General features: G+C 43.6%; 1 protein-coding gene across 4 annotated transcripts in view; it reads left to right on the top strand.

The window, feature by feature from the left end:
• NRG1 (neuregulin 1) overlaps window positions 1–23,532 on the top strand; it is a 743,293-nt gene that overhangs the window by 543,776 nt on the left and 175,985 nt on the right. For 2 of the 4 annotated variants that reach the window (XM_075067425.1, XM_075067427.1), the window contains exons 5-6: window positions 3,867–3,917; window positions 7,444–7,494. The exons of 1 other annotated variant lie outside the window; for it this stretch is intronic. In XM_075067425.1, coding sequence (XP_074923526.1) covers window positions 3,867–3,917; window positions 7,444–7,494 — 102 coding nt within the window. The remainder of the gene's footprint in view (window positions 1–3,866; window positions 3,918–7,443; window positions 7,495–23,532) is intronic. One more of the 4 variants, XM_075067426.1, reaches the window with a different exon arrangement.

Below are 23,532 nucleotides of genomic sequence, written 5' to 3'. Positions count from 1 at the left end.
TCTGAGTCACATAAAAATGACCAATGTATTAATTTCAAGGAACTAGAGGGCAAACCCATAGGGATAACTAGCTCAGCTTTTCAGTGAGAAATAAGTAACATGAAGATACGAGTGGACAGATCGTCCTTTTGGTATGTCAGCAACATAACTCTAACTAATCCTTTGAAATAAAATGTTTCATAACAATGTTGCTTTGTACTATGCAGAAGTTACATGAAAGCCAACACTTGGAGAGTGAATAAAACATGCTAAAAGCAATTCCTCCATGTCCAATTATATTTTCATACATACACTATATGACTAAACATAAATGAGTATCTCACCAAACTCCTCCGTACACCGCATACTTGCCATAAAACACTGCAGAAAGGGAGTGCAGAGATGTGCCAGTGGCTTGTATATGCGGCGAGGACACCGGGAGTTATCCCTGGAGAAAGGCATTCTCTGTTCTTAACATGATTAGGACCTCTTCCTGCAGCTTTGGATCATCACCATCTCTCTGCAATGCTCTGGAGGAGGAAACTCCCTCTATTCCAACAGGACCCTTTGCCTGTGAGGGAGAGGGGGTCTGCCTTTTATTCCAGGGCTCCTCCTCTTTCTTGGACTCCCTGATGAGAAGACTGCTTAGGAGTGGATTTCTCTGCTCCTCACTTTGCCTTCCTGTCTGTTTCCCCATTTATCTGTGAAGCCCCTCTTCCCCCAGGCATGGCTAGCTGACTGTGCCGCGGGGCCTGGGTTCATAGGGCAGGGTGCTGCTGATCTGGTTTGTGCGGTCATCTGTTTAATGTCAGCTGGATCAGGTATAATCCATGAGCGGTGTCAAAGCTGTGCCTCCAGCTCTTATGAAGGCATGGTCACAATGGGTGTCAGCCCACCTTTGGGAATGTTTTGTCAGGTCAGACTCCAGCAAGTAGACCATTCAGCTGAATTCACACAGCACTCCTTGTCTGAGCAGTTAGCCCTTCTTTCTCAACAGTCCCAGCACAACTTTCATGGATCAGACTGAAGACACAGCAGGCAGTTTGTGCTGCTGAGCCCTTCGTGGTCTTTGCCTTCTCTTCAGTCACCTGCTGGTGAGAGATCGCAGACCGCATCTGGCTGGAGAACCGGGACAGTGGGAGTAAGGTGCCGCAGAGAACTCCTTCGGTGTTACCTCAAAAAAAACCCCAGCATTTCACTTGCCTCTCCCTCTGCAGTTTTTGCCTAGGGAAGTGGAGGAGCAACAGGTAAATGTTTCCACTTTCGGGGAAGAGTTTGTCTTTTGTTAAGCCCTGACAATACAGTGCCTCTCACAGACCTTAGATGTGCCCCAAGAGGAACAGGATACATGCATAGGTGCTGGAAATAGAGGTGATTCCCCACCCCCTGGCTCAAATTGGTTTCCATCATATACAGGATTTACAGTTTGATTCAATAGCGCTACGCATCCCCACTACAGAAATTGTTCCAGCGCCCCTGAATACATGTGGGGGAGAGTTACAGTGGACAGAGCTATTGACATTGTTGCTGTGGATGGAGACCGAGATGTGAAGCTGAAGAGAGGTTCAGAAGGCACTCTCTGGATCACCAGCTTCTCACAGTGCTGAAGATTCTACTACTAAAAACCTCCTACTGCTCTTCCGCCTCTGCGAGCGCTGGAGGCCACCTTCAGGCCACCTTCCTCTTTCTCCTCAGCCTGTTTTCTACAGGTGTTGTGCGGAGTGGAATGCATCGCGGCCGTGGTGCAGCATGCAGTCCTTGATAAGCAGTAATAAGCACCTGTTGTGTTTTACACCTTCAGCTGTTAATGTTACGAACCACACTTGATGCTGTGTGACTGTGCCACCTGTTCTCTGAATGTGGTTCTTCTGGAAGCCCTGTTGGTGCCAAGCTTCTGGTCATATCTTCCGCTACAAATGCAACTCGCCGTCAGTATTGGTGGAAGCATGGACTAAGCCTTGACTGATGCTGCCCAGCCTGTAACGAGAACGATGAGAGAGGCTCAACCAGTTCAGCACAGGCACTGAATGGAACACTGTTTCTTTCAGAAGAAAAGAAAATGTTGCTCCAATACGGCCTGATGCAGAGATGTCTGAGGTGTCAGGCCTGCCATATTCCCTCTCGTTTTTAAGAAAGGTTAATTGCTCGGGCAGCTCAGATTATATATCAGTGCACTGTCTCCATTTCTGACAAGCTGCATAGACCCTTTCTGGTGCCCAGCCATGCACCCCCGCATGCCATGGCCTTGTGTGACAAGATTTTGACCCTAGTATTTTATATGCATATGTACGCTATTCTTTTGCAGAGCACCCACCACAGAGTTGTGGGGGAGCACTTCATAACAATTTTTCCTGCATCATGAGATAATCGTGGACCACATGTCCTAGAGACCCAGTACACAGGAAACTGGGTCACAAGGGAAAAAAATCCAAACAGAAGAGCTGGTGAAAAAGGGAGGCCAGAAAAGTGAACAGATCCTAATACAAAGGCTTTGATTGCAGCTACACTGAGAGAAATTATATAGACTGGGTCTTGATCCTGGTCATGTCCATGTGCAACCTCAGGATCAAGAACAGAGAACATCCTAGTAGTCTTATTTGCCTTGAAAGAAAATGGTGGACAGATATCCCTTCACTAACTCATGTCTTGATAAGGGATTTGTGTATCTTTGTAGGACTACAGAAAATGGAAACAATCTGAATGTCCCAGGGAGTTGGAATATTTTGAACAATGTGTCAGGGCTGCACAATTGGGTGCAGACCACAGTTGTTCAGGAAGATCTAACACTATACCATGGCCAATGACTGTTGGAGTTCTTTTCCCAAGTGTCTTCTGCATTCTTCTTCTGTGTCCCTTTCATCTGATCTACTGGAAACTCACATGCTTAACATTCTAAGCAGGATGTTCTCAACACTTCTTGAAATGGTGGCATCCATGACCCTTTTTGTTCTCCAGCCAAGCATGAGGATATTGTATTACCAATGGAGTTGTAACTTGTGTAGTGATAAAGAACTTTACCACCTCGATGCTTGATAACTGTCTAGACAACTTCAGAAAACTTACAGTCCAGGAACATGTCTGAAGAGTTTTCTACTCAGCCAGCCATCACAATAGCATATTGTGATATGGACGTCAGTGCTCTGGATCCCCACAGAAACCTGCTCTAACAGAAAGCCATCCATCTACTTATTAGACGCTCTGCCAACCATCTGGCAAGGAGCTAAGTGCTGGTACTATCATGTACCATTGCCACCAATTTTTATATCAACAAGCAAAGTGGGGAGAAGCCTATGGCGTAATGCCAAGAGCAGTCATTCCTTGGGACTTTTGTATAGCAACAACTTGACTCCACTTTTGTGCAACATGAATGCTGATTTCCAAAGCAGAGTCTTCTGCCTCTACCATGAGTGGGAGTTGGCTGTGCATGTGAGTTAGAAGATTTCCATGAAGTAGAGAAGGACACCACTGGATATATTCACAAACAAATAAAATAGGATGATCAGAAATCTGTCTTTGAAAAATCCAACTGCTTAGAAGCGCAAGGACTCAAGTGAGCTGTTCCATAAATACAGCCATTTGTGTGCTTTTCCTCAGTTGCCATGGATCCATTATTCCCAGATGAGAATGAGAGACTTGAACAACAGGTCATTCTAGCTATAGATCATCCTGTGTTTTTCCCCAGGAAACTATTTTGCAAATAGACAGTCAACTGCAGTAAGCATCCTTGCCCTCTGAGGCTGAAGTCTGAGCTTGCTTTTTAGAGCTTCTATTTTTTCCTTAAGCCAGTCCTTTCTTAACAGCTAAACTGGCTTTTACTGCTAAGAATGATGAGTTCAGGGTCTTCTGAAACCATATTGTAACCTCCTGTTACCTTTTATGTTTTACAGAACACTCCAGCAAGACATCCGTATCAACAGAAGGAGCAAAAACTTCCTCACGTAAGTCAAATTAAACAGTCTCTTCTCTCTCCAATTAGTTCTTCAGACCTAGGTCTGCTCTCTCTAGCTCATTCTGCATATAACGATTTGCCTGGAGCCAGAGCTCCAGCATATGAGAGCGAGAGTGACTTGAATACTGGCACTGCATTGGTGACTTTAAAATAGGAGTGAACTATTTAGTACATTCCTGCTTTTTAATCCTGTAACATGGAGGTGCTCTTTAGCAAACAATTAAAGAAGGGGATAAGCATAACTTCCAGTGTCTCTGATCTGTATAAGTTGTCCTACCTTGTTCACTGCAACCGTCAGTGTGCTGCAGCTCACCTGACCTCTTCTTGGGTTATAGGTTACTCGTAACACTTTACCTGCTGGAACCCATCTTTACACTTGGGCCATAACAGAATCTTTCCCACTGGCAAGAAACTGTATCTGACTCTCTGCCTGTGCAAGTGCATTTTGTAGGATGGCAGTGTCAAATATGTCCATGTTTCCTAGCAAGCAACATGCTGATTATCTCACATTCATGTAAGAGTGGATCCTAAAATGCTATGTGGCCCACATAGGTTCCTGGCTAGCTCATAGTGACACTTTCTTGTCCCTTAGTGACTCCATACGACCTGTGTGATCAGGACACCAGCACCTCCTTTCTCTTTCTCCTATGGGTGGCTTAACCTGACAGGATCTGCAGTCCAGTACTGCCCTTGTGCAGGTTTCATGAATGCAGGTGGTATTCTTGGTCTGTGCTTTTACCACCTTTGAGGCTGTTTCAGCTTGGTATGAACTCTTCTATGTCTAGCTCACCTTCAGATCGGTGTGAGTGTTCCTCTCCGCATTCTGCCCTTGAGCAGCTCTGCGGCTAAGGGTTCTATGCATATGAGGGGCGTGTTTCTAGGCTCCAGGGGGATTCGGAGTGCACTGTCTTTCTTTTTTTACAAAAGAAATATTAGTGTTACTTTATAAATGGTCCCTGTATGGTAGATGGTAAATATAACACTGTAGTGATACTTTATAAATGGCCATGTCTCTCCTACCATGTCTGACTGAGGAAGTTGTAGACTGGGGTGGATAAGACATACATTCCACGGATTCACAAAATTGCACAGATCCGGGCTGGCAAAGGGACAGTGGTCTCTCACTAGCTCGTTTGGAATGCTGTATCTGGCAAAGGCTGCTTTTAGTCTGAGATGACAACACTGGTAGGCTAGATCAAGGAGAAAAGACCACAAGAATTTGCATTAAGCATGTCTGCAGCCTGTCCTTTGATGCATCTGCGTGTGTGGTAGGCTTGGGAAATCTTGGCACTGGTGTCTAACAAATGGCCATCAGATGATCCAGGATTCTCTCATATTCTCAGTGTGGCTGTCACTATTGCTTCACTTGATACATATTAGAACAAATGTTTAATAGCAAGTGTCCTGTAAGCAGTTCAGAGAAGTGTCATGCAGGCCCTGGCCTGTGCTTTACTCTCATTTCCTCACCCCTTGTGATGTAAGAACAAAACCTGCACACAGCACTTCTTTCTTCACAGAACCTGCGGTTTTGCTACTTGTGTTCTTCCCACTGCCTGCTTCTGTACAGGAATATTCTCCTCTTTGCTGTCACCGTGGCAGAGGCTAGGATGTGGACTCTGAGGGGCACAAAAGGACATTGCTGCACTTGCAGATTTAATACCAAATAATAAATAGCAAAACTACTTTCTACCCATGGGAGTATTAAAGTGCATAAGTCTGATGACTACTTATCAGGGTACTCTTTCCGTCTCTTCCCGTGTCTGTCTTTCTGTCTGAATAGAGTGTTGGCCACTTAGCACAGAAGATCATCTTACGTTGGTACAGAGTCGGGATGACTCTGTTCAGCTCTTGTACATACAAATATACCCATAATGTTCCATTTTTCTTTTCCATTCTCACAAAACTGTTAATCCTGGATCTATGCTAAATCATTACAGAATCCTCTAGCTGTTTCAGAATGACTGGGATTTTATGCACCCTGCAGAATTATTCAACACCCTGCAATACAGATGAGCATATTAGATCTTCTTTGATTATTGGAAAAGGACTAGTGTGCAGTGCTCCTGTTTAGACTGCCACCATCCAGTTGCCTAGGAGTGCTGCTTTGGTATCTTTGGAGCTGACGGAACTTGCAAAGTGTGATTTCCCTCTACATGATTATTCCTTTTGGGCCTTATACTTGAACCCCAATGGGCTATAAATTTCCCATTCAGCTGGTGTACCTGCTGTGACCCTGGTTTCTAAATTAAGATCTCTACTAGGAATATGGCAGTGTGTTTAGCCTCTGCCCGATGGTCTATCAGAAACCTCACTGATACATTCTTGGGGTTATTGTTCAATGCTGGGCACTCCGTGGCTCTGTGTTCGTATTCTACTACTACCACAAGTAAAGTCTTCTTTCTGCATGGGTTCTGTATTATTGCTTTTTAGCGGATATGCTGTCCTGCACACCTTTGCATATGACTACTGTACTCATATGTTATACTATATATTGCCCAGACCCTCTACGGGGGCAACTCTAGGCATTTTGCCACCCCAAGCATGGCAGGCAGGCGGTTTGTGTGCGGAGGGTCCACTGAAGCCACGGGACCAGCAGACCCTCTGCAGGCAAGCCGCCGAAGGCAGCCTGCCTGCCGCCCTTGCAGCACTGGCAGAGCGCCCCCCGCGGCTTGCCACCCCAAGCATGTGTTTGGCGTGCTGGGGCCTGGAGCCGCCCCTGACCCTCTATGGGTAGAACTTTTGCAACTCCCAAATACATGCCCTGGTTTTGTTGCATGCATTTGGGCCTTGTACCCTTTGTCTCAATAGGTCTGGGCCTGGTTTGATTGGCCTGGGCCTGGTTTTATATGTCTCCCAGAACTGGTTGCTTCACATGCCCTACAAATTGTGATTCACTTCTGCCAGCTTAAGTCTACGTCTCTTCATTCTTTCTTTTTTACCACATTATGCTGCCACTAAGTACAATTTTGTTCTTGAACATATCCTCCTTTCACAGTTTCGTGTCTGTGGTCCGTTCCGGCTGTGGATATGTCCAAAACTGGTGGTTTTCATAGACGCTGCTCTCTTTTTAGTTACAGCAGTCCCTAAGCACAGCTATTATTTAATGTAGCCTTGAAGATCCATTTGGCGTTGTTCTAGAGAGTTACTTGCTCTCAGCACTTCCTTGCTCAATACGCAGAAGAGAATGGCCACTTTCATGCCCTCTGCTTTCTGGCTGGCCTCTGATTCTGTCACAAGCAGCTGAAAACATTGTTCCTGTCATTGCCGATTTTTTCTTATGTTTCACTCCAAGGACAGTGGATCATTTTTGCATTAATTGTTTATTCATGATGTGCCCCAGACTTGCTGTAGTGACTTTGAAGTTCCTCACTTTCTGGAGCTGTTACTCTTTTTTCTTTCCATCGGTGGTTTTCTTTATTTTTTTCTGGGGAAGACACATTCAGGATCTTTCAATACAATGTGATAGTTTTTTTGTATCTCCTTATGACCTTGTTGTTACCTTCTGTGTGTTGCAGAGCCCGTGTTTGGGATACAGGCATCAACAGAACCAACTAATGCCTCCTCCTGTAAGTACATACAAGCAGTTCAAGTCTTTATGAACTAGCCCTCCAGACACACATTTTCCTCTCTAGCTCCATGAGTGGATAATGACGTTATCCCACAGATGCAGTAAGTGACAGGGAGCGACCCACCTGCATATTGGGACTATCAATATATTTTTTAAGTGTCAGTGTTCATGAATGCTATTGTATCAGTCTTTGAGCTTCAGAGCCTCAGTCAGAGATGGTCCAACCTTTACAGCCTCAGGGCCAAACATATTATTTCAGAAAGGTCGAGGGGCCATACTCAGGCAGTGCAGAGGGAGAGGAAACCACCAAAGTCCCTTACTGTGAAATTCCCCATTGTGAGGGAGTCCCCGGCAAGCACTCTGGCTCCTCCCGCCCTCTCTCAGCACATGGTACTGGAATGTGCTATGCTCCAGCTATCCGCATCTGGAACATGGCCCCTGAGGGTCCTTCCAATCTGTTGCCAGCTGGCCCATGTTAAAGCTTTGCCGTTTCTTCTCTCTTTCCCTTGTCCTGGGCTGCCCTGGGTGGCTGTGTGGGGGAGGGGAGACATTTTTGCTGAGTGCTCCCTTAGGTTCAGGCAGAGCCCACTGAGCTCCTACTCTACTCTTTGTGGGGCTCTGGCAGCCCAGCAGGGAAGTGGACAATGGAGGAACAAGAGCTACTCTTCTCCCGCCTCTGCAGTGCAGAGGCAGGCAGCGGGGGAAGGTGCTGAGCAGATGCATCAGTGAAGGGCCAGTAACTGCTGTGACTGCTCCTAGCTAGGGTGACCAGATTTTACAGGGACATTTCCGATTTTTGGGTCTTTTTCTTGTATAGGGTCCTATTACCCCCCACCCCCTGTCCCGATTTTTCACACTTGCTGTCTGGTCACTTGACTCCCAGCAGAGCTCTTGGGGCTGCAGGAGAAGCAGTATGAAGCAGTTGTGGAGGCAGCACTACAACATCCTCCATGTCACGATGGGGCTGATTCAGACCCTTCAGTTTGAATGTCATAGGTTGCAGCTCAGGGAGCCACTTTTAAATTCATCACAATGTGCACGTCTTCGTCTTAACACAGTCACCCTGGAGGGCCACAGTTTAGAAGCCCCTACACTGACTGGACACTCTGGCCCAAACAGCTAGCTTTTGAGAGTCGGGAAGGCATTCAGCTCCAGAGTACATCACTGTGTAACTGATTGGACGATTGGCGGGGAGGGGCTCATCTTCCTCTGAACTAGGACCTGGCCACTGCTGGGGTAAATGGAGCAGTGGTCTGATGATCCCTCATGACAGTTCAAGTGTTTCTATAAAATGTATTCCGCACGGTCTAGCAAACTATATAGAGATGCCCTTAATTCATGTTTAATAGCTACTGTAGGAGCATAATATGGCATTTTCAAAGCCAAATGCTTGGACATGGAACTCAGAATATTCTCTGTGCTTAAAATGAGAAATAAGATTAATGCCTGCAGATTTTTTTCTAGCTATTGGATTGATTGGTGCTTTTAACTGTGTGTCAAGGGAAAATAAGAAATTAGGGGCTGGCAAAAATCGTTCAGCCTGCAAGGTCAGAGTAATAAATGGGAACTTATATTTTTGAGGCATAACAGCAGGGCAAAAAGACAACTCACCTGAAAGGCACCCTCAGGACTGGGTATTTAAAATAGCCTCTTAAGACTTCCATGACCTAATTCTGCTCTCACACTGATGTAAATGAGGAGTCACTCCATTCAAGTCCGTAGAATTAAACAGGAAAACTGTTGAGATTGCACAAGTAGACCCCCCGCAGCCTTGCCCCTCGGGTAGACAAAATACTCCCAAAGCAGAATGGTCGTGTTCTATATTCGCTTTGTACATTGGTAGACACTGATGCATGGGGCATGGCAAGGCGAGATGTTTGAAGATTAGGCCCCCATATATGGTATGAAGTTGTTTAGGGTTTTTTCCTGATTTGACTGGGTCATGGCCATTTCACAGTAGTTGTTTTGAATCTTGTAACAGCCACAGGAGGTAAAATAAACTCTTTCTTTCCACCACACTGAGAAAATTCGATGTTGTTTCAGAAAACATACCAGCAGTGTCACCATCAGCCAAACACAAGAAGGAATCTCAGAACATTGTCCTGGCCTAAATTTTCTTAAGTGACCAGTGATTTTAGGTGCCTCATTTTTGCGGGGGCCCAACTGGAAACATCTTAAGGGTGCCTGGTTTTCAGCGGGCAGGTGCTCACCACTTTCTAAGATCATATTCTTTTAAAGTGTGTCAAGTATGGCACCCAAAAAATGAGATTTCCTCCTCTAAATCACTAGTCCTTGTAAAATGTAGGTATTAGTGCTTGTAATTATCCAATAGCTCATCTGGATCAGTAGAAAAAAACATGAACAGACAATGACACTTCACAATCTTACTGAAACCACCAGGCTTGTGATCTGACTGACAACAGAATGGTCTGGAAATCCAGGAGAGGAGGGAGAAAATTCAGGTCAAAGCCTATTCATATCCTCTTTCATCATCCAAGGATCTATGGATGATGCTAACTTACCAACGATAGCACTGTCAGGTGGTTTGTTTTCCAAATGCAAAGTAAATTATACTTGGAAGATAGTATCCATTAAGTTTATTTTTTATTATTCAATACTGAAAACTAAATTATAGCTTTTATTTTTCTCATAAGTGTAGTTCTGTGTGATAGAATTTCCCCTGGAGGATTGGATGAGCTAAGTGAGCAAATCGCTAGTAATTGGAGCCCTTTGCGCTATCATTAGCAAGGGCTGCCGAGGTCATCTGAGCAGCTAGGGGATGGAAGTAATTTTTCTTCTGTTTTTAGGGCTGCAGTGACCTGAAACAAATCCCTCACAACCTATAACTCTTTTCTGTATGATGCTAGTGAGAGACAAGTAATTCTGAAACTTTACCTGCAAGGCAAGTGCCTTGGTATCATGTGCTTTTAGTTAACTGTGTGCTGAAGACCAGAAAGCAAAATTCAGTTGGCTTTGCAGTGTTAAGAGAATTGCTGTAAAAATGTTCTGCCTCATCACCATGACAGTCAAATATTGTGTTGCATGGCCTTGCTCTTATTTTACAAAGCGTCCCTAAAGATGTATTCTTGCTTGTAAAATTATAACATGATGAGATTCTAAAGTAACCATGTGCAGTGTTGATGCACCAGACAATTAGTGAAGTATCAGTCATAATCAGAACTTTGCACTGCGGCAAAATCTCTGCATGGGGAGAAGTGGGTGGGTGATCTCTGTGTATCGGATGTTCCATAGAGTGTTCTGCTGGGCACTGTCTTTGTGTACGCTGTATAAGCACGAGGAAGAACTTCTGAGCACTTTTGACCTGCTGGTAACCCATGGGCTGGGATCAACAAGGGGGAAGCCAGTCACATTGGGATCTCAGCCGGGATCAGTGTTGGGGAACTGTTTGCAGGACAGAAGAGGCAGATGGGCTTGCGGCTGAGGAGAGAGGAAAATCAGACCTTGGAAGGGCGTAGGTGGTTATGCTTCATGGGGATGGCAGGGAGTTGTCCAAAGGTTTATGGAAATGTGAGGGGCCTTGAAGTGTTGTGGAGAGACCGTGTGAGGGTATGGTGGCTGTCAGGAAGCCAGGGCGCCTGTTGGTTGGGAGAAGGAGAAGAAACTGAAGAGGAGTTTTCTCTTTTTCATTCATCCACACAGAACAAGCATCATCCTTGATGTTCTTGGGGTAAAACTAGTTCAAACTAATAAGCAAGAGCAGTGGGAAACATTGGATTTGAAAAGAGTCAAAACCTGTAAGAGAGTCAAAGGAAAGATCAAAACCTCTGGGCAGAATATTTGTCTGAAGGGTTACTGCTGAATAATGAGGATTCCTCACTCACAGAGATGCCTGTACTGCTGCAGTGTAATTATTTCCATATGGCCTCGATTCTACAAAAGCCCCACATTTATTTTTCCTAAAACAGATCCTCAACAGTCCTGTCTGGGAAGTCCTGGTTCATAAAACCCATGTAACCGTGTGTTTGACCGTCTTTATTCTGGAAAAATAAAAAAAGAGAGAGGAAAACCCCAACCCTTTTTGGAATAAACTCTGGCCTTATCATTTATTAAGGACCAAACCCATGCAATGTGTGAGAAGGCAGAGTATTTGGGCTCTAGGTGGATGCGGGAGTGGGGGGGTTAGAAAGGTGAAATCCACCACCTCCAACCTGGGGAAAGGCTATGGTAGCAATACAGCTCTCTCCAGAAGTGCTGATGCTAAGGGTAGAACCACACCCCCTGGCTTGAAGCGGTTTCCAACATATACAGGGTTTACTGTTTGGTTTATATTGTTCCAGCACCAGTGGCTCCTTCTTCTTTGAGTGCCATTTTGTGGATTGAAATAGCAGTTGTGGTCCTTCTCTGCCAATTGTGTCCATTCATCCACATGCATCACAGCCTGCTATGCAAGCCTATGACTAACCAGGTCAGAGAACTCTTCCAGGGTGTGCAGGAACTCCTGCACTGCTGCTCCTCCCATGGTTCTGCTGTATAGTTTCTGTTCAGATCTGAAGTGGAGGGCAGCACCTGGTGTTGATCCTCTGCTGTCTGGATGAATTTCACTTTATTTTCTCCTAAACCTAAATGACAAGAATGACCATACTGGGTCAGACCAATGGTCCATCTAACCCAGTATCCTGTCTTCCGACAGTGGCCAATGCCAGGCGCTTCAGAGAACAGGACAATTATCAAGTGATCCATTCCCTGTTGTCCACTCCCAGCTTCTGACAGTTAGAGGCTAAGGACATCCAGAGCATGTGGTTGCATCCCTGACTATCTTGGCTAATAGCCATTGACAGACCTATCCTCCATCAACTTATCTAATTCTTTCGTGAACCCAGTTATAGTTTTGGCCTTCACAGCATCCTCAGGCAAGGAGGTCCACAGGTTTACTGTGCATTGTGTGAAGAAATATTCCTTTTGTTTGTTTTAAACCTGCTGCCTATTAATTTCATTTGGTGACCCCTGGGTCTTGTGTTTTGTGAAGGGGTAAATAACACTTCCTTATTCACTGTCTCCACACCAGTCAAGATTTTATAGCCCTCTATCATATCCCCCTTTAGTCATCTCTTTCCAAGATGAACAGTCCCCAGTCTTTTTTAATCTCTCCTCATATGGAAGCCGTTCCCTACCCCTAATCATTTCTGTTGCTGTTCTGTGTACCTTTTCCAATTCTAATATATCTTTTTTGAGATGTAGCAACCAGAAGTGCATGTAGTATTCAAGATGTGGGTGTACCCTTGATTTACATAGTGGCATTATGTTATTTACTGTCTTATTATCTATCCTTTTTCTAATGAGTCCTAATATTCTGTTGACTTTTTTGACTGCTGCTGCACACTGAATGGATGTTTTCAGAGAACCATCCACAATGATTCCAAGAGCATGCACAATTGTGTTAGCCCAAAGCAGTTTAACTATGGTCTACACAAATCAGAAGATGGGCTGTCTGCAGATCCCACCCCCTCCTGCATCTACCATCAGGTGAATTATTAAAACAGAGGCAGAATAAGATGTAACACACAAATATTTATTATGCCACTAGTCAGTAAACTAGACAAGGACCCCTTCAGACAATACAGAACATAAAGAAGACACACTCGGTTGTTAACAGTTACCAGAGCGTGAAGCTCGAGCCCTTAAACCCCCTTAACCTATGGATGTAAAACAGAGGAAAACCGCAGTGGGTATTACAATACCATATCCTGAAGACAAGGACGCAATGAGAAAGACTCAGGATACTGACAGGGATAGCGGTGAAAATCAGGGGTGCTGGACACCAAACAGGAACTCAGGAACTGGGTATTCTTCTCCCTCTGGACAGGTCCTCTGGGCAGGTCTTCTCCCTCTTGGGCAGATCTTTTCCCTCAGGTAGGTCTTAAGTGCTTGCCCATGCAGTCTCTGCTTGACCTTGTAGTCCAGTGCAAGTATGTGCTCACTAACGGTGTGTAGCAATTGAGTGCAAGTATGTCAATAGAGACCAAGAATCCAAACTCCCATGAGTCCTGGTCCCTCTGGGGCTCCTGGCAGCTAGCTGAACTGTGTGGGACTCTGGCTGCCACTCAGATGGACAGCCCTGAGTGACAGATGTGCCACTTACTAAATAACCTGTGGTTGCTAGGCAGATTGTGGTTGTCACATGACTCTACCTGACCTAACCTTTTCCTGCCTTCATTTGAAAAAGACTGAATAGGCACTAAATCATCTGAGGAGGAGGGTATCCAAGATGGAGGCTTAGCTGTCCTTTCACAACTCCAAGATAGACATTACATAAACAGATTTTACCCAGCAAGTGGGAAAAAAACCCCTCAGCTAGCTCTAATACTCAATGTAGAGATGTGACATGTCAGCTAGCAGTGCTCATCTGTTCTATCCGTAGATAATAATTTGTTCAATCCATCCTAGATATAGCTAGATATCTTCACAACATTACAGTTTTTCACAGTGCAATAATGTATTTTCCAACCTGCATATTAAGTGGAGCAGATTCAGGCAGACACAGCAAGGATCACACAAAGGCATTCTGGAAGTCACACTATCTCAGGCTCAAAATTGTGCTTCCATTTAAAATTATACACACTAAACAGCAAAAACTATATTGATTGTATAAGGAGATTGTGTGTTAACATGAACTTACACTATCCAGGATAACTGTCTCACTAGTCAGTAGCCTGCATAATAAAACGTTCTAAATGAAATCACATACTTTTTGCTAGCTATGGGTGAACTGCTTCAGGCCAAATAAGAATGGACTCAAACCTTCCTCCATCTCCCAAATTGTTCCCAACCCCTCCATAAAGATTAGTAAAAAGTGTGTGATAAGAACCTCCCCTGCACACTTGCTAATTATTTCTCTCCAGATAGATGCTCAATCCTCTCCTCAACTATAACCATTCTTCTTAGTCCCACTGCCTTCTAAATTAGCAGCAACCTCAGGTGGCCCTAGGATCTACAGCACAGAATGCATTGCCCTTTGGATACAGTTAATCATACAGCCTTCCTTGTGAGATCTAGGAGCTGAAGATGAAGCCTCCTGCAAAGAGCTGGACAGATCCCTGTTATCACAGGTGGGAACTGAGTTTTGGGAGGGGAAGGAGAAGACTTTTCTGAGATAAATCCCAGAGGTTTTTGGAGAGCTCTCCCAGTCTGGGGGCATCCTTACAACAGGGATCTACCCTTTAAACATTACATTATGGGGTTCCATGTACCCTGCCTCTAAGTGACTTTCAGTTCCAGTTTGCACCATTTACAAATAGAGTTGTTTTCTCTCTGCTACTCCTGCAAGCTAGAGTCAAACTGAGTTCTCTCCCGATATCGTCACCAGTAATAAAAAATCAGGAAGCCAGCTCATGCTCTCCATAACCCCTGTGCCAGCCTTCTAGCGTTCAGAACAGTCGCCCGGGTATAAGTGAGGATGTAGTTTGGTCTGCAGAACTTTATTACTGGTGAAAAGATGCAAGAAGGGCATTATAATTGATTACAATAGAACCTTGAGGCCTCAAACCAAAATTGGGGCCCCATTGCACTAAGTGATGGATAAACACATAGCGAGAGACGGTCGCTGCCCCAAATAGATGAAAATCTAAATAGACATATGTGGGAGGGGAAAACAAGGCATGGAGAGGGGAGTGACTTACCTAAGGTGGCAGAACTAGGAATAAAACCCAGGTTTCCTGACTCCCCGATCAGATCTTGAACCACCAAACCACACTGCCGCCCTAACGCAAGTAAGGAAAGAACCCAACAGAAATATGAACACACTGAGTATGCAGCACGTACAATAAGAAAAAATATTTTTGTTGGTGAAGGGAACAAGCTAGAACTGGTATCTCAGGGAGGGGGAGGGTGGAAACAATAAACCTGGAATCCAACAATACCAATTTTACAGTGACTTTCCAGTGTTGACGCTTACTTTGAGAGCTTTGGAGGCTTGCATAGTTTTTGGCTAAGCCTTCTGGCTTCTGGTAAAGCTCCAAATGGATCAAGGCTTGCTCACTGTTAGTGTTTCTGTAATTCAAAGAACAGATCCTTTTTGGTTTGAAATGAACCATTAAGGCCAATAGGGTTCCCCTGCTGTCTAGTTTTCAGAGACTTTACCTGTTCTGTTGTTTTTTTTGATGCTGCTAGCAAGAAAAGCGAAGGAAATCGCACTACACCAAGGGGTCCCAACAGTTACCCTCCACTGATCATAGAATCATAAAAATATAGGACTGGAAGGAACCTCAGTAGGTCATCTAGTCCAGTCCCCTGCACTCAAGGCAGATCTAAGGAATAACTAGACCCTTGTTGATAGGTGTTTGATTGTAAAGGTCTGACTGAAACCTACACAAACAATAAAATGCAAAGCTGAGTGAAACTCAGTTCTGAACTCTTTCTCTCTTATGTCTAATTATTGCAGCACATAGGATATATAAGATGGCCTGCTATCTGAGGACCCTGTAACATATAGGCTTATTGGGGAGTGTTAAGATTTTGAGATGGAGTTTCTGTCTTAAGTCTGAGTTTCCTTAGTTTTATTTCACTCCACTGTATTCTGAGTTTAACAGATGTTCACTTTTAATACTCTCTCTACATTAGAAATACAAACAAGATGGTGCCGTGGCTCCGGCAGCATTGAATATGTGCTCAGAATAAAGAATTGGAGGACAAATAGAATAATAATAATCTATCATTTATTTACCATCTTTTATCCCAAAGGAGCTCACACTGCTTTACCATACCAACAAAATATATTGCTATCACTTACCACTGAAATGCAGACACCTCTGGGTGAAACGACACAACTGTTTTAGCAGTGCCTAGCAACACTGCGCAGTCATTTAGTGCAGAGCAGGAAGTGTAGAATACTGTATCCAATTGAAACAGCTGAGGGAATTTAGATAGGCAGAAGGCAGTTACTCATATTGCAATTTTGCTAGCACAGTAGGACTAACAACCCCAGCTCTTGTCAAAAGTACTGCAGGATCTCTGACCACAAGTATTCAGGACACAGTTACACATCTGAAAAACAGCATCTCTCCAGTAACTCAGTGCCCCTAATATCAACACAGGGGCATTGAGTCAGGGAAATACTCCGCTGCATCATGCATTACAGAATCAGCCCCCAAGAGTTTATTGTCATCTCTGCTGTAGGGATTTTGCAAGTGACACTGGGCAGGTTGAGATAAATAATATGAATCTAATTACATTTCCTATTTAAGGACAAAAGCTGGTTGCAGAAGGGATCACAAAGGAAACCGTTTCAATCAAATAGTTAACATTTCTCAGACTTCTAGGAGATGCACAATCTTCAGTCGCCCTCTGGTTCTTAGCCCTTGAGTGGTAATAAGTATCTGCCTCCGACTACTTAATCTCACCGCATTTTCTTTAGCTATAATCTTTGGTTCTTCTTTCATTCCAACAGAGGGAGTTAGGTTGGCGCTGAAGGTTTGAGCTGAATTAGCCAGTTCCATGAGAAAGTTTCTACACATCATCCTTTGGAGCACAGACAATTAATACAAAGTCAATTCTCTCCTGTGCTGCTCTTTCCAGTGGAGGTCAAAGAGGTAAAAAGCAGTGATTGGTCTGAGCGCTATTAAAGTTGGAAGAAGCTGACACTGCAGTTGCAGAGGAATAAGTGGAAGAGTTTATAATGCCTAAATACAGCTGGCAGCGTAGAAAGGGTATTAAAGAACATTAGCTTTATCCATCTGCATATTTTTTCTGTGGGAGGAATAAATCCATGAGACTGGCACTTGACTTAGCAGTTGAATACGATTAGATGATATTCAGGGCCTTAGAACAGTTCCCCCCCTACCCATTTATTTCCCCCTTAGGGTGAAGGCTATGACCACTTATTCTAAACAGAATGCTTTTGGAAGGTCACTGCTGATTCATAGTGCTGAAATGCAGCATAGGATGTCTCATGGCCTGTTCCCTTGACAGAACTCTAATGCTAGGGCCCTGTGAAATAAATAAATATCCATGCCAGAAGGAACCACTACTGTGGTCATCCAGTCTGACTTCCTTCATAAATGAGGCCCATAGTACCTCAAGAAATATGGATATAAGTGACTCGTGATAGGACCCACTTATGACAATGTGAGATCTTTGAGGATTCAGTAGGTGAAACTCTAGAAGCTTGGAAGCTCTGTTTAGATGCCAGACTCCAAACTGAATAAATACCTCACAAGATAATTGGCCGGACGCCTTTGTGATATCATTGTTCTGTTACCTTGTTTTGTGTGGAAACTGGCTGATTAACTGATTACAGGCCTCTACTAACCTTCTTTAACTGCTGGATTAATTGGGAAATTCTGTAGTCTTCCCCATTTTATATACAGTAACGAGGTGAAGTAGGGTCATGAATTGGGCTGAACGACTCTGTCTTGTTCACTTCATTAGTTGTGCAGTGTGTTGTGACTAATGCTGGCATGTGTAACTGAGTTGGCAAGAGCAAACGGGACAAATGCTCACTTTTGTCAAAAAAGTGGGGGGCGGAGGAATGTATGGAACGCAAGCGGCGATGCCAACCCTGCATGGGAGCGGGGAGAGGCAGGGCTCAGGAGAGTGGCTCGGGCCGTGTCCCATTTTCCTTTTGGGAAATATGGTCACCCTACCAAAACCCATGGAAGTGGATGGAAAACTCATACTGGCTTCAGGGGGCTTTTGAGGCTCTTAACCTCTCAGGATGGGATCATCATAAAGCTCACCATTGGCCCCCCTCTCTCCAAGGGTAAAAACGCCCATGGACTTCAGTGGGAGCAGAGTTAGGCCGAGACTGAGCACATTTGAAAATCCCAGTGGGTGGAAAATGGGAATAATCACACCTCCCTAGCTCCCAAGGGTGAGGTGCTCCTGTACCGTGGGGATGGTTTGCACCGATGTCACTCCTTTCACTTCACTAGAGTTATGTTTGATGTATACCCGTGTGGGTGAGACCAAAATTGGGCCAGCAGTGTCTGTGCTGATCATGTAATTATAGACACCTTGTCACAGAGGGATATGTTTCTATTGCTACATTACTGATTCCACATGAGGAAAAAATCTAAAGCTGTCACTATGACAATAACAAATAGTTACGGTCACAGGCTTCCCTCTGGCTATCATCTTTTGGACAGCAGTTCTTAATATACCTAGTAGTATTGGGGCAGCCTTCTCTGATTCATCCTCTTTTTTAATTTTATTTTCAAGGCATAACAATAATATAGATGGAATAAAGTTCCATTGGAGCCAATGGTATTAGCCAACCAGAGACCCGCTGAATTACAGCGGAAGATATGACCTTGACAAGATACAAGCAATTCAGACATTCTGATGCATCAAGATATGTCATTATGCTGAAATCAAGAATGTCACTGCACTCTAAAAAAGCATAACAGAGCCAAAACGCTCAATTAAAGACTGAAAACGGATCCACTTAGAGCTCAAAACTTAGTGTGGAAATGCTGCGCATGAAGAACAATATTTGTCTTTTAATTAAGTAATTATAAATTGCCCTAAAATTTAGGATACTGACACAATGGAATTCTAGCTACTATATATCTGTCTCTGTCTCCTTCCCTCTCACCCTCTGGGTTTTGTACTGGTGTTCATCACTCTTATGAACCCCTAGCACCTATGATTGGAAAAGCAAGGTTCCCAGGGGACTTCATGAAGTCTTCTTTCTTTCTTTTCTGTTCAGAGGAGGCTCTATTTGTAAATATCATTCTGATTCTAGTAGGAAATCCTTATAAAAGAGGAAGGTCTTGCAATGTTTCCTGAAGGTGGTCTGGCTCTGAGTTACTCCACTCTCCCTGAAAGTTTGTTCCACAGCTGGGTTCACTTTGATTCAGAAGCTTGGATCTCTGTCGGTCACATGGTGCATCCTGGGCTTTCTGATCTTCACTGTCCCAGAGGAATGCGACTGTATTGGCAGTCCATGAAGAAGCAATCTCTAGTGTTGTCATAACTAGATAGGTAAGGTAAGGGTTAAGTTTCTTTTACCTGGAAAGGGTAACCAAACACCTGACTAGAGGACCAATCAGAGAACTGGATTGTTTAAAGTCAGGGGCGGGAATTTTGTAACAGAGTCTTTTTTGTTTTCTCGGCGTGAGTTTAACAAGGTCTTCCTCCAACTCTCTTATGTTCACATATTATACCAAAAGTCTGTGAGTAAAAGGAACCCCAAAGCAAGTCGGTATGAGGAGGCTTTGGGTTGTACGAATAGATGTGATGGGTGTCGTTTGTTGACGCCAAGAGGCCAAGCCTGGAAGGGGGGGGAAGGGGATTTCCTTCCTGGCTTTAGCATCAAGGGATTGAGATCTGGGTGTCCACCAAGGGAGGGTTGGCACCAGAGAGAGGAAAGGGGAGGTCGGCCCCTAAAGAAATACCTACCTGACCTGGTGAGCCAAATACCCAAGCTTGGTAGTGAGCTTGGGGGAGTTCGGTAAGCCCCCAGACTTTTGACCAGAAAGTCCAGGTTGGGACAGGACCAGGCGTGGAACGCTAAAGTTCAGGTTGGGACTGGGAGGCTTAATTACACAAGTGTGGCTCGGAAGATGATCTGTTATGACTTTCTGGGTTTAGCATCCAATATGCAGTTGGAAGAAGTTTGGGGATGGAGGGACTGGAGCACAAAACTGATATGCTGATAGCAGCCTAACCTCTGTGGAGCAGGTACCTGCATTCGGCACAAGCTGGAGCCTTTGCTTAGCTTCAGATAGAGTGAATTAGAGTCATCCAGTCTGGAAGTGACAAATGCATGGATCACTGGCCAGGTCATCACCTGAGAGGAAGGGGCAAAATTCATTAGTGAGCAGTAGGTGAGGAAGGTTATTTTTGGTCGTTAACCTACTACCTCATCACCTAAGCTTTGTAATGTGTCAATGGGATACAGAGGTATCAGAGGGTAGCCATGTTAGTCGTAACAAAAAGAATGAGGTGTCCGGTGACACCTTAAAGACTAACACAGGGGTCAGCAATTTTTCAGAAGTGGTGTGCCGAGTCTTCATTTATTCTCTCTAATTTAAGGTTTGGCGTGCCAGTAATACATTTTAATATTTTTAGAAGGTCTCTTTCTATAAGCCTAAAATATATAACCAAACTATTGTTGTATGTAAAGTAAATAAGGTTTTTAAAATGTTTTAAGACACTTCAATTAAAATGAAATTAAAATGCAGAGCCTCCTGGACCGGTGGCCAGGACCCAGGCAGTGTGAGTGCTACTGAAAATCAGCTCGCGTGCCGCCTTCGGCACATGTGCCATAGGTTGCCTATCCCTGGACTAGCAGATTTATCTTATTTGTAGATTCAAATAAATCTGTTAGTATTTAAGATGCCACCAGACTCCTCATTGTTTTTAGGGATTTAGAGAATTTGTACCACGTTGCCTTCGATGAAAATGTCCTAGCTAGCTCTTCAAGTGTTTCCTCTTCTAACCAGCATCAATTTGGATTTGTTCTTTGAAAGATAAATTAAAAGATACTGATTAATAGATAAAGATAGCTAGATACACTGCTAGATTTGGAATAATTTGTAAAGTTCATCATTCTAAACAAATGTTTGTTTTAAAAGCAATTCATTGATATATTACCTTTTGCTTAAAAATTTTTTAGTTACGCGCTCTGGGTTATGTTTTCAGAGCGACGTATATAGAGAACTAGATGGACAAATATTTTTAATTGGCTCAAGGTCCACTGTTTTGGAAATGAACCTATACAATATGTGTACCCTGTCACCAACAAGCATAGGGATACCAATCACTGCAATTGAGACATGACCTGGATCTCCACTGGGTCATATATATAGCAGCTCTAATCATGGAAATTAATAGGAATATTGTTCCCTTTCACTCCTGTTCTTACAATGCTGTGCTAAACTCTCCTCCAATAGATATTACTCTTCACACACTTTGCATCTTTTCCCTTGTAAATTGTGAAATCATCTGCCTTTTGGTAACCTCTTCTAATTAGATGCAGATGAGAAAAGTTACATCTCTGGTGACTTTCATTTTAAAAATGTTATTGGAGATTGTTTGCAGTTAATGTATTTTTATAATTTGTGTTATGGTTGTTCGTGAAACTCTGCCCTTTACACAAAGTAGAGTGAAACAACTGTACTTTATTAAATTAAAGCACAATTAAAGCACAATCACTTAAAAATACTATTGTTTGTCATAATGTATATCCCTCTGAATACATACAGGTAGGTGACTAGTTATCTGCAGTATGTTAGAAATGCATGGCAAGTTGGCACATACAACCCAGTCAGATTGTCAGGAAGTAAGCTACTGCCCTGGAGCAATTGTGCTTTCTGAATCATGGATGTGTGCATCTGAAGGGGTGTCAATGTTTTTCTTCAATAAATATATAATGTCTTGCATGTTCCTTCCTATGATTTTTTTTCCTTTTGACTCAATGCTTTTCAGGTTAGACATTTCCCCTTTATTAGGGATCTACAGCTAAGCAAATCTAAGGAGCTGGTACAGACCTTATTAGTAATTAAGTAAATCTAAAAGATTAATTATCAAAGTTGCCCTTTCACATCACCATTGTAGTATAGGGCTGGATTCTCTCCTGCACCTAAACCTAGACCTTCCATCTCCAGGGGAGGGGAGCTGTTTATGGCTCCCTGATTTTCAGACTGCCCTGGCCCTCGTGTGAGTTAGAGCAGCATAGGGGTTTCTCTAATTTCTGACAGCAGGTGTGGTCCCTACGTGACCAGATGAGAACTGTCCCCTGTCATGGCCCATCCTTCCCCTAATATGCCACCTACATTGGGCTGGGGGGTGGTTGGCTTTATACCAAGGGATTCTAACCTTGGCCGCTCTCACCAGATTCGTAGATTCTAGGACTGGAAGGGACCTCGAGAGGTCATTGAGTCCAGTCCCCTGCCCTCATGGCAGGACCAAATACTGTCTAGACCATCCCTGATAGACATTTATCTAACCTGCTCTTAAATATCTCCAGAGACATTTCCACAACCTCCCTAGGCATTTTATTCCAGTGTTCAACCACCCTGACAGTTAGGAACTTTTTCCTAATGTCCAGCTAAACCTCCCTTGCTGCAGTTTAAGCCCATTGCTTCTTGTTCTATCCTTAGAGGCTAAGATGAACAAGTTTTCTCCTTCCTCCTTATGACACCCTTTTAGATACCTGAAAACTGCTATCATGTCCTCTCTCAGTCTTCTCTTTTCCAAACTAAAAAGAGGGGGCAGAGAATCTGGACTATGGTTTATATTCCTGATCCCAAGTCAGCTGGCGTTATGAAGAGTTTTTCCAGACCTGAGAACTTGTCTTCCAAGATTCAGCATGGAAAAGCTTTTTTACCATAAAGTCTTAAAACTCAGAGTAGAGGTTGAATGTGGAAGTGTTTGGCTGGACATGGAACTGGAGCTTTGAAGTATCTACAAGCATCCTGTGTCTGAGGTCATGTTCTCATAATGCATTCCTGTATGGAGTGGTATTAATGTCAGAAATGAAGCTCAGATAATAAAGTCATGAGAGGTTCTGAAGTGCAGAGGATGGAATAGAGAACACATTGACTTTTATTAGTGACATTTACTCTGTTAGTATTCAGAGTTACGTGAACGGAAATTTTTAATAATATGTTCAAATTTTTGATAAGGTATTTTGGAGATTCTGTCTTTGGCATCTAAACATGTGAGCACGTTTGTTGGTGTGAATTACTATAATGGTTGATTTTTTAATAGAAAAAGATAAAGCAGCATGCTGGGAAAGAGATTTCACTTCCTACAATAAACCAGAATGCATGTTTTTTAACAGCACAGTTACACTGATTGATATGTCTTGTCTCCACACAGACTTGGAGAACACAGAAATTCTCATACTGGCTCAGCCCCATGGTTCCTATAGTCCATGTCCTATCTCTGACAATGGCCAACCCTAGGTTGTTCCTTCTAAATGTCTTTAATGCTAAGTAACATAGCAGGGGATGTTATCATTATCCATGTCTAATATGTCATTGAATTCTACTGAGCACTTACCCACAAGGATATTTAGTGGAAAGAAGTTCCATAAGCTAGTTCTGAGTTGAGTTAAAAAAAAAATCAGATTTAA

This window comes from Chelonoidis abingdonii, chromosome 6 (genome assembly GCF_003597395.2).
Source record: "Chelonoidis abingdonii isolate Lonesome George chromosome 6, CheloAbing_2.0, whole genome shotgun sequence".
In the NCBI taxonomy this organism is placed as follows: domain Eukaryota; kingdom Metazoa; phylum Chordata; order Testudines; family Testudinidae; genus Chelonoidis; species Chelonoidis abingdonii.
The sequence above is the reverse complement of the archived record's forward strand: the minus strand, read 5'-3'. Positions and strand labels throughout refer to the sequence as shown.